The sequence below is a fragment of the Choristoneura fumiferana genome, chromosome 26, assembly GCF_025370935.1.
Source record: "Choristoneura fumiferana chromosome 26, NRCan_CFum_1, whole genome shotgun sequence".
In the NCBI taxonomy this organism is placed as follows: Eukaryota; Metazoa; Arthropoda; class Insecta; order Lepidoptera; family Tortricidae; genus Choristoneura; species Choristoneura fumiferana.
Genome location: NC_133497.1, coordinates 6,075,258 through 6,087,531, shown reverse-complemented (window position 1 = coordinate 6,087,531; position 12,274 = coordinate 6,075,258). Strand labels below are relative to the sequence as shown.

The following is a 12,274-nucleotide window of genomic DNA, read 5'->3' as shown; positions in this document are numbered from 1 at the left end:
AAAATAGCCGTCCAGGATTTTTTTTAGCAAATCCATTTCTAATAATTTTCTAAAATACTAAATTTATTATAAAATACATTTCATTCTATTATCATACCGGTGAAGATCTTTTCAAGTTCGGATCCTAGACTATATGCCAATCCGTTTAGTACTCAACCAAATACATTTCTTATACATTATGTACAGAAAAACGTTTCTAGTTTCTATCACGGTGGTAGCGACATCTATGGGTCGATAACAACTAAAATCGGCTAAAACATACTCAATAAAATGTAAACCATCTTAATGTGTCTATTTATAGAAAATTACATTTAAAAAATATGCAATTTGCTATTTACAAATTAAATCTTGTACTTATCAGAATATAAAGCCAACGAATTTATGATTTTTACTAATTCACAAGTTTAAAAACTTCGATTGTTTATTCGTATTCTTATTTGTCTCTTCGGTACAAATGACAGTTAGTTATTAGAATAATCAAAATTTATGGGGAGTTCGGCTAAGTTGTGGTAACTTTTTTATGCCCATTTTTAACCCTCAACGCAAAAAGAGGGGTTTTTTATATAAGAGGGGGCAAACGTAGCAGACGGGTCATGGAGAGCGTTCACCGTCACCATGGAACCTCGCAACACGAGGGGAATCACAGGTGCGTTGCCGACCCTTTTAGGAATGAATGGACGAATATATAGTAAATATGTCGTTGAACAAAACAGGTTTTAGTAATATACTAAGTACGCAAACTATTATTCTTATAGGTGTAGTCGCCAACCCTAGCGCTCCGCGCAGCAGGAGGTATAAATTTCAAGAATACGACGAGTAGGTTACTGTTTGTTACGTATTATTTGGCACACGATTCCCGTTAACATACCTTAAATGTGTACGGAACCCCTCGGTGCGCGAGTCCGACTCGCACTTGCCCGGTTTTTATTATTTCCCTCTAATGTGTAAATAATGTTTCTCTCTCTTCTCTCTCTCTCTCTCTCTCTCTCTCTCTCTCTTCTCTCAAGAATGCTCGTCTTATGCCTTTAGATTGTGGGACATCCACACCAAGAGGCGAGCCCCTTATCTACAACGGGGAGAGAACCCCGCGCGGCGAGCTGCCCTGGCTGCAGGCATCTACGACAAGACCTTCCGTCCCTACATGCAGATCTGCGCCGGTTCTCTGATCTCCACCAAGGTTCTCGTATCTGGCAAGTATCATTGAGTCTTTTTACATTCCATAAACTGTACCGCAGCCACAATTTCATATCAGCATAATATTATACCCCATATTAAAACCTAAAATTGCTAAAAGTGGCTCCGGAGCGATAACGTTTCGTGTTGCTCTGTCTACCCCATTTGGCAGTACAGGCGTGATGTTTGTGTGTGTGTGTGTCTATTTTTTTTTATTCGATTGGATAGCAAACGAGCAGTGGGTCTCCTGATGGTAAGAGATCACCACCGCCCATACACCTGCAACACCATGGGGGGGGGGATTGTGTATCCATATTATATTTTTTATCGATAATAGACTTACAATGAAGCTCACTCCTGTAGATAGATATTTCGTATTGTAAATACGTTTGTTCGCGTTCAGTACGAAGTACCCTCTCTATGTAGGTAGCCGGACGTCTGGAATAACACATACGCTACTTTTTATCCCGATATTCCACGGGACAGTTTTGTAACTAAGGGACCCCATACAACCCTGTATTATTATTATAATTTAGTAATTATTTCTTTATACTGGAGTTTTTAAGTATTTTATTTGTAATTATTTTATTTTGAAAAAAATGACTTTCTGCCAAGTTTCTTGCGGCGCATACTTCTTGGCAATGATGGTCTTTCGAAAGCGCTGATAGTTTAAAAAATGACGTGTAAAAGTGCCCATTGCGGCCTATTTACTGAATAAATGATTTGAATTTGAATTTTGAATCTGAATTTGGATTTCAGCACTGGGTTAGTGTCTTGAATTTGTACAGTATTCACAACACAAACTCAATGAAGATCACGATATAAATTTTGAAATTTTCAGGGGAATTTTGTAAAATCCGAAAATTTCAATTGCAACTACCAGACCGAATATAGTTTACGCGTGCGAAAAGCTAGTTTTAAGTTAGTTAGAAGAAGAGAACAATCAAACTTCTATTATACCTATGTAGGTAAGTCAAGGAAATCAAAATGAACAATTATTAAAACACCATAAAAGTTAAAACGGGAAACTAGTAGGGTATCTAATTCCAGTTGTCCTAGAAACTTGAAATTTGGTATGAAGGTAAGCTTTTGTAGCACAACCAACAAAAAAGCCTTTTTTTTATGTCTATCTACTCTAATCTTTCTAATTTAGCACAAACATTATCGACATGAGATTTCCAATTGCAATGTCGATCCACTATAATACCTAAAAATTTAGTAGCAAATTTCATGACTCTAAACTCTTAAGTTATTATTTCAAGATTTATCCCTATCCCGTGGGAATATCGGAGTAAAAAATAGCCTAAGTGTTATTCCAGAGGTCCAGCTACCTACATACCAAATTTAGTGGCTCTGAGCCCAGCGGTCGTTATTTCGAGATTTTATCCCTAGGTATCCCGTGGGAACATCGGGTCAAAAAGTCGCTGATGCCAGACGTCCAGCTATACATCCAAATTTCGTCCAGCTATCCCTACTACCCTAATTTCATGGCTCTAAGCCTAGTGGTTGTTATTTCAAGATTTTATCCCTAGGTATCCCCGTGGGAATATCGGGTCAAAAAGTCGCTTATGTGTTATTCCAGACGTCCAGCTACCTACATACAAAATTTAATGACTCTAAGCCCAGCGGTTATTATTTCAAGATTTTATTCCTATCCCGTGGGAATATCGGGATAAAAAGTCACCTATGTGTTATTCCAGAGGTCCAGCTACCTACGTACCAAATTTCATGACTCTAAGCCCAGCTTTTATTATTTCAAGATTTTATCCCTATCCGTGGGAATATCGGAATTAAAAGTAGCCATGAGTTATTCCAGACGTCCAACTACCTACACACCAAATTTGATGACTCTAAGCCCAGCGGTTGTTATTTCGAAATTTTATCCTATCCCGTGGGAATATCGACATAAAAAGTATCCTATGTTTCAATCTAGGTTATAAACTAACTTTTCGCCAAATTTCATCCAAATCCGTCCAGCCATTTCAGCGTGAAGAAGTTACAAACATACTCACTCACTCACTCACATACTCACTCACAAACTTTCACATTTATAATATTAGTAGGATAACAGTGAAACTGAGACAAAGGCCGTATGTGAGAAAAGATTTGACACATAAGGTCATCATGGTATGTGCGTAGGTCAGTCGAGGTCAAAAATATCTTTACTCTTTACTAAAGCACCTTGTCACAATATTATGCCTCCTGACAAAATACATAAAGTGACATCGACAAGGTAGTAAAAGTATAAACCATCTTTGACCTCCAATGTAAGTGATCACAGACACTCGCAATTAGCCAACTGCTGGGGTCATACTTGTCCATTCTGTACATAACATCTGTTCTGTACATCCAGTATCTATAAGTGATTTGTCTGCCTTTACTTATTGTATTCATTGTAAGTTTCTCGGTGTATTGGTTTATCACTGTAATGCCGTGCAAATGTATTTTAATAATAATAATAATAACTAAGTACCTATACCAGTATAGGTAAAAACTTAAGACGATGACCAGACGCCGTGTTGCCTAAAATCTCATACTCATAACATGCATTGTAATTTGAACTTTAAACTACTAACTTGTAAAATATGTCATAATTTTTAATACCTACTGCAAAAAACATTGGGTCATTAAAAAGGTCGAACAATAAACGTATAGTTTATTATCTCCTTCTTCTTAGTCGTTCACTCTTGACAGAGACTCTAGATGTCGCTAGTGCTGCTGCTTAGCTTAAGTAGCATAGTAGAAATAAGCAACCTGAGATATGTATGCATAGGAAAAATTCGTGTCTAGATTTCTGTCCAGCAGTGGTGTAGGGGTTATAGCACGCAGCACGGATTGCTGAGGATCAGGGTTCGATTCCAGTGCTGGTCTCTTTTTCTGATTTTTCTGTGCGTCCATGTCTCAGTTTGTATTTTCGACTAACTTTGAGTGACGGATATCAGTGATGCCGTCTCTGTTTGTTTTGTCCGAATAAACAAAGACGGCATTATTTTTTATCTGAAACCTAAAATTAGTAGACACGTGGTGAAACAGGCCCTAAGCGACCTTAATCGCTGAAGTCTGTATTTTTCCTAATGTACGAACATGCACCCTCTACACAGCGGCACAATGCTTCTTTATGCAAGGGAAGGAGCAGGAGCCGGCCAGGTACTCCGTAGCCCTCGGGAAGATCTATCGACCATGGGACGAAGCCATGGACCGTGGGGCGCATAAGTCTGATGTAAGTGGTCTTCCTCAGCCATAGCTAACTCAAGGACTGCATACTTAAGCGTATATAATAATATGTATATATTGTTACATAGTGATCATTAGATACTGGATTATTTGCAATTGTATATTTGGATATTTAGCTTAACTTCATCGGTTACTGGTTATTTTACCTAACATCTTGTGATTGTGATGATGCATATTTTCACTATCTTTGCAATAGAAAGAAAGAAGGCATTTATTCACCTTCACAAATACAACAAACAACAAAATTAAAAAATAACAATAACCAGCAAACACAAAAAAACAAGAATTAAAATTGAAATGATGATTTCTGGGTAAAATTGCTAATGATTCATCACTAGGTAACAATTCATGCTAAATTTGGATGATAGAGTTTGGTTTGGATGATAGTTCACATAAATTTAAATACTACCTCCGCTACCTCGATCTTTTTCCACTTATAAAAATATTTCGATTGATTGAAGGCACAAGTTTTGTATACTGAATATATTTAAAGGCATTCATGGTAATAACACTCGAACACACTTTATTCCTTCAGGGCGCAACTCAAAAACTTGATGATAAATGTATGCTATACAGCCACAACTCCAAAAATCCGGCTTTCGAGTGCGAACTGACTGACAAGTGGCTGTCTTGCAGAGAGTCAAATGACAATTTTTTGTCAGATGCATACGGCACTTGTGAATAGACCAAACCGCTGCCTCGCGGGTTCGATGTGCAGGCCGCGCCTTGGTCGTCGGTGATGATGATGATGTGAAGTCAGACCCTCTCCCGAGCCCCTGGATCGGTCTGGACAGCTGCCGCCTCCTGTAGCCAGCTGCCGCCGGTCTTGTGAAGGGTTGAGGTTATGATGAAGAAATTAAACTGCTATTACGTTCACCACTATATTTCGCGTTACTGACACCGTACAACTGTTTATATCTATAAATATATTGAGATGACCTTAGATTACTTAATGACACGATTTGACACTGAGAGCTCCGCTCTGACCCGAGATCGCTATCTACGTGCAACGTCTCTCAGTGACTTGAATGACTGCCCGGTCGAATGAGTGACTGGTCCATTGACATACATAGGCTGTCAAAAACAATAAAAATGATTTAAGGGTCCATTACACATTCCCGTAAAGTGACTTCTACACGACCGACTACGATGTTACGTTTTGCGTAAACATTTCCTGCCAGGGCCAGGCGAAAGATGGACTGAACACTTGCAAGCACTATTGACTCTACTTACAATAATATTGACTTATGTACTGATAAACAGCTGACAACCTATGATAACTTAGGTGTAGCACATGAATAAACGCTCTACCTATCCTAAAATGTAGGTATACAATTGACTATGACTTATCCTTAAAGTTGAGTGATCCATACATTATACACATGAAATGAAACAATATCCATTAGACTGAGGGTCTACATAAGAATACACAGTAATTATAAATAACAACAATATCAATTGGTGCCCTACCAATAAATAGAAAATATGATTATGAGTTACCTACGTTATATTCAATAGGCAATTTACACAGTTTGACTACTGGCGTATGAGTTCGCCACCTTGAGTTTTTAATTAACTGACCTGACAATCTGGTCAGTTCCCTTATACACTTCAATGACTCTACCACGCCTCCATTGTAATGGAGGTGATTCTCATCCTTATGAGAACCAGATCATTCAGTTCGAGTATGACTTGAGAATACCATTTATTACGCGCTTGTAAATTATTGAGATACTCAATATGCCACCTTGACCAGATTGATTGATACATTTTTGAATAACCTGAAAACGTGATACCTCGACGTCTTAGTGTCCTTCCAATGTGGTTCTGGTAGAGCTACTAATGGTTGACCAATGAGAAAGTGCCCCCGTGTGAGCACTTCGAGATCTGACGGATCCTCACTCATAGAACTAACGGCCTTGAATTCAATATGGACTCTATTTTGAAAATAGAGTTATAGTTCTCAAATTGAAGATAGTGTCTCCAGCCTCTCGTTTGAGTAAAAGCTTGGCATGCTTGACAGCTGACTCTACCAAACCAGACATGTGAGAGCTCCTGCTGGGTTGAATTCCCAGCGAATATTTGACGTGCAAATTCCCTTGAGTACAGTCTCATTATTGACCAGAAACTGTTGACATCACGCAGGTAAGAATTAGAGCCAACAAAATTGGTACCTCGATCCGATCGGACGAGTGAAGGCAGCCCTAGTCGGCTGACAAACCTGGTGAACGACGCGATGAATGCCTCGATCGTCAATGCTGAAACCACCTCGAGATGAACCGCCTTGGTCCTTGACATGTCCGACGCATCCACCGTCCGTAGATAGACGCTCGCCGCGTATCCCAGCTCCGAGCGTCGCCGAACCGTGCAATGAGTATGAAATGGCGCTCGGTAGTGAGACACACCGGTGAATCGTAAATGAGACAAATGATTGAATCCTGCGTAAGTTCGTCCCACTGATTGATTTGATTTGGATTGATTGGCTCGTCCCAGTTAGCCCATCCGAGAATAATGACTGTAAGAATACTTTGAATCGAAATATGACTGGTGCGCAATAACCACACGGGTCGTACAAACGTGCGATGTACTGAGCACGCTACGTTTCGTAGGGGGTGACCTAGTGCACGTTGATTGATATGCCATTGAGTCTGACACTGGATCCCATTGAACACCTAATACCTTGATGAAACTTATCCTCAGTGTCAAATGAATGTGGCAGCTCGCAATACTTCTCCGGTAAGTCACGCAATAGTATGATTAAAAATACAATTAAAATGACCATTCGTTAGTTGGTTGTTTGAGCTTTTCCAGTGCCTGAATAGACTCTCGGAGAGGATCATAGAAAGCTGACCTTAACCTCTCAACATTGATAATGACCGTAGGTTGGTGATCTGTGACAAGTATGTATCTACCAGCACCCTGTGATTCTGATACCTATCTGTGAGCAATTTCAGTGCCACTGAATAATTTTGACCATCCATCGTAGCTGACGTATAAGTGAAAGAGCTTCACCTGACAGTGATGCACGCAAATAAAAAATGCTTCTCGAGTCTGAAATGTCCCGTGATGGACCAAGGATTGAAAGAGATCAAAGAATGACATCCACTCCATTGCCTGCCGCTAAACTAGGCAGTCAATGAAGGCAACTTTGCCATACCTGGCTATGACGATGTATCCTAGGCTCGTCTGCGGACCCCCTGCTCTCCGATGCCTGCTCCAACCTGACAAGTAACTTATTGATTTCACTAACTGTGCGTGAATTTGTTCCATTTCTCCTCAGGAATCTCCTCTACGAAAGACCAAGCAACGCTTCATATGCTAGTACGAACTGATTAAATATGAACCGAAATTACGTTTAGCTACTGCCACCGCTGATGTACCTTGGCTTCGCTTATTGTACTAGCGAAATCTGTCAGCATGCGTATATTCGACATAAATTGAATTTTGCATGAATTTTAGGAGGCATATTGACTTAAATGAATGAAGTACTTGATGTGTTTAAATCAAGTAAATAACCCCTGAATTCAATGACGAACGATAAATGCTTACACTGAATAACAATAGTCACACCCTGTGAGCTACACTTCTATTAAACTACCTACCTAAAAGTTACCTTTAACAACAATCGACGCGTACACCAATAAATCTCACTCTTTGATCAAATTAAACACAACTGTATTTAAACCTCACTAAAAACAGCATTTGTTTACTTACACATTCCCGTAAAGTGACTTCTACACGACCCGACCTACGATGTTACGTTTGCGTAAACAGTATGCTATACAGCCACAACTCCAAAAATCCGGCTTTCGAGTGCGAACTGACTGACAAGTGGCTGTCTTGCAGAGAGTCAACTGACAATTTTTTGTCAAATGCATACGGCCACTTGTGAATAAAAGCACACTTTTTGCTATAGCTCTCGAAATAAGGTCGTAAATTAAACAATTCTGAATACGAATCTGCAATAATTCTAAGAAATCAAAATTTTGAGATGTGGCAGTATAGCAGGCATGGGACATGGGTTATATTCCTGAAATCATTTTATAGTCTATAATTGATCAAAAATTTAATGAATACTCAACCGAAGTTTTCGCAAAATCAACCACGATTATTCTAAAACTGTTCGATAATAATCTTTTAATTGATGTATCTATTTAGGGTTCCGGAACCAAAATGGAAAAAACGGAACCCTTCTAGTTTCGCCATGTCTGTCTGTCTGTCTGTCCGTCCGCGGCTTTGCTCAGGGACTATCAATGCTATAAAGCTGTAATTTTGCACCGATATAAAAGTAAACTATGCCGACAAAATGGTACAATTAAAAATTAAAAAAAAAATTTTTGTAGGGTACCGCCGTGACGTAAAGTGGGGTGATTTTTTTTCTTATCCAATCCTATAGTGTGGGTATCGTTGAATAGGTCTTTTACAACCATTAGGGGTTTGCTAAAACGATTTTTCGATTAAGTGATCTTTTTGCGAAATATTCAACTTTAAAGTGCAAATTTCATTAAAATCGAGCGTCCCCCCCCTCTAAAATCTATCCGGTGGGTGGAAAAATTTGAAAAAATTCAGGATGGTAGTAAGTATATCAAACTTACAAGGAAAACTATAACGGCTAAGTTTGCTTGAGCATACCTAATTAGTACTTAGTTGAAGAGTAATTAGCAGCCTTTGGTATAAAATATACCTGAACTTGGATGATTACGTATAAAATACGAAATTCTTAGAAAAATATTACTTTTTTTTTCGTAATGGCTACGGAACCCTATTTTCGGCGTGTCTGACACGCTCTTGGCCGATTTTTAATTGTGAACCGAAAGAAATAAACACTAAATGTTAATCCAAGGCAAAGATAGCACATCAGTGAACCGCATCCTTCTGCGTTAAGCTTTTTCTGAGATTAGCGTGAACGAATGCATAGACAAACTGACAATACGTCTAATTCTAAAAATCGTTGTTGGGTTCTATTGCGCTAATAAAGGCCACTAGTAACAGTTTTTCTCAAATATTTTTAATGTAAGTACAGACACCGAGTTTATACAGATGTATTATACCTATAGAGATAGTTTTTTCGTAATGGCTACGGAACCCTATCTAAGTATGGGCCGTTAGTGGTCACTCAAGATAAGATACAATTAGAAGTTTCTTTATATAGGTCCATAGGTCATTTGCTTATCGTCTCTGAACATTGCAGGGAAGTTATGACATGGATGTAGATAAAATCATAAAAACACCGGTTTTAATGTTACAAGTATTCTGAGATCATACGGCAGCCGTTGGGTATAAATAATTCTAGCGCTTTAGACATCACAATTGAGTGTCGTGGTGCCACGCCTGGTTTCAATAATATCTCAATAAATTGTATTCCAGGTCGAAGAAATTAAGATTCCAGATACATATTCGGGTGAAGAACGCTACTTCCAAGATGACATCGCCCTGGTCTTCATGTCAACGCCGGTGGTGTACACCACCTACATTCGGCCCGTCTGCGTCGACTTCGGCGCCGAGTTTGACAAAGAACAGCTGCGAAGTACTAATAAGGGGACGGTAAGATTGTCTGAGTCTTATGCGTAGGTAGCTGTAAAAATAATTATGCAAGTGGCAATGGACGGGCCACATCGCTCGAAGGACGTGAACCGATGGAGGAGAAACATCCTCGAGTGGCGATCACGAACCAGAAGACTAACCGCTGGCTGGCCTCCTTCCTACTAGGTGGACTGATGACACCGTGAGAGTTGCGGGCAACCGGTGGATGCGAGTGACGAGTTGGCGTTCATTGTGGCTATTTTGAAATCACACTCCTATAACCTAACCAAGAAAAACTTCAAAGTTCAATATCTCAAAAACGGCTGAACCGATTTTGATAAAACATGTCAATGAACCATCGCTAGAAAACCTGCTTTCAAATAAAAAAAACCGCATTCAAATGCGAGCTACGATGCTACGTTGATTACGTTTAAGAGCTACGATGCCACACACAGACACACAGCGGTCAAACTTATAAACACCCCTCTTTTTGCGTCGGGCGTTAAAAAATACCACTCGACAGTGCGTAAAAATGTGTGTTGGCACCAGTCATGAACAAGAACCATTTATGGGTTTGAAGAAAAATACCCAACTTTTTGTCCCCGGCTGCCCAAAGGAGGGTTATGTTTTTAAACTAATAATAAATGGTATTTTACCTAATAAATAACTAGTTACATATTTACATTAATCTGATGATTCATACTTAGAGACAGTTTTGTTTAATGACTATGACTAATATATATTTTTAGGGATAGATATTATAATAAGGGTATCGCAGTTTAGTGACAAATCTAAATTTAAGTGACAGAAAATATAGTTTCCAATATAACTAAAAAATAAATAAATCAATAAATAAATAATAAATAACATTAATGTTGTACTCCCCTGCGTTTTTGATGACCAATATAAGGGTCCTCTGTGCCAATTATAAAACTTAAAGAACAGATTACAGGTTGGGCCTGACATCGGAGGACGGTTTTGCATCCCATGGTGCTGCAGACGGCGCAAATGCCGTACGTGGATAGGGAAAAGTGCATCGCTGATGTGGCTGCTGGTTCAAAATGGTTCATCACTGTTGACAAACTCTGCGCTGGCAACATGAACGGCAAGTACTCTCCTTGTCTTCTTATTTATTACCACAAGTGTCCTAAATACCGGTGTGGCCTGTAATACGAGCAAATAATTTTTCATCACACTTGCTCGTAAACAGTGTCGTAACATGCAGGCTACCTTGGTTGCAACCCCCCAAATAAAACCCTCGGCCGTAATGTGCTTGTCATGAAGCCCAAGGTCGGTAAATGAGTCATCACCCGTACTGATGGTGCTGCGCGCGCTGGCCCACGCACACGCACGTCAGGCGCGTGCTGCGGGAGGGGAGGGGAGGGCGGGCGCTGCCAAGAGCGCAGCCTAAGGTATCGCCAATATTTGGAACAATTATATTTTTCTTTTACAAATATAAAATTTTACTCGCAAATGTGATGAAAAAACATTGTATGTCGCACGGGCGATACTAGAATTACGAACATCGAGTCATTAAAGTCCTCAGTCTTCGACTTCGGCTTCTAATAACTCTCGTTCGTATTTCCTTATTTACCGCCCTTAAGACACAGTGTACTAAAAACTTAGATCGTATTGTCAAATAAACAACAGCGACGTTCAACAACTTTAAAAATAGTGGAGTCTTTAGATTTTCCCTTTTGATACAAATTAAACAGCCTACCCAACGAAGACCAAAAACTGCCTCTCGGGGAAAAAACTCGTGTGTAAGCGAATTTTGGCATAGTTGTAGGAATGGTGTTCTAAAGTTAGAACTTATAACCCACATACTAAAGTACTGATGGATGGGTGGAGCTAACTTGCGGGTAAAGGTCCATTTTTAAATGAACTAAAATAATTTCCTTGCTCACCGCGACTTACGATAGCTAAGCTTATGCAAATATGCGTGTTCATGCATTCCTCCACCTCCACACTGTAAGAACACACACAAATCACACAAACCCATCTATCACCACCACCACACTACACTGACGCGTTTCGAACTCAACCAGAGCTCATCTTCAGAGTGAACAACCGTACACCATGCTACCAGTTGTTAGACTAACGAACCACAACCACCGTTTTAACTTGTCACTGTAACCCCCAAGTACCCACATACGTTTTATGAAAACAAAACAAAACTACCCACAAAATAATTAATAAATTTTTTAACCGTCTTCAAAACTACCTTGATTTTTTATTTATTTACCGTCAAGGCATGTTTTATTAACTACCATTGCTGAAATTAGATCCAACCGTAGCAAGGAGATGAAACTAAATTTACCTGCCATTAATAATAGACCCCATA

General features: G+C 39.4%; 2 protein-coding genes across 4 annotated transcripts in view; one reads left to right on the top strand and one right to left on the bottom strand.

The window, feature by feature from the left end:
* The window catches only part of LOC141442846 (uncharacterized), a 12,342-nt gene extending 8,038 nt beyond the window's left edge, over window positions 1–4,304 (top strand). Inside the window, exons 4-5 of the mRNA XM_074107989.1 lie at window positions 1,030–1,190; window positions 4,275–4,304. Coding sequence (XP_073964090.1) covers window positions 1,030–1,166 — 137 coding nt within the window. The 3' untranslated portion in view covers window positions 1,167–1,190; window positions 4,275–4,304. The remainder of the gene's footprint in view (window positions 1–1,029; window positions 1,191–4,274) is intronic.
* LOC141442835 (serine protease 27-like) overlaps window positions 1–12,274 on the bottom strand; it is an 87,212-nt gene that overhangs the window by 51,761 nt on the left and 23,177 nt on the right. The gene's annotated exons all lie outside the window — the stretch shown is intronic.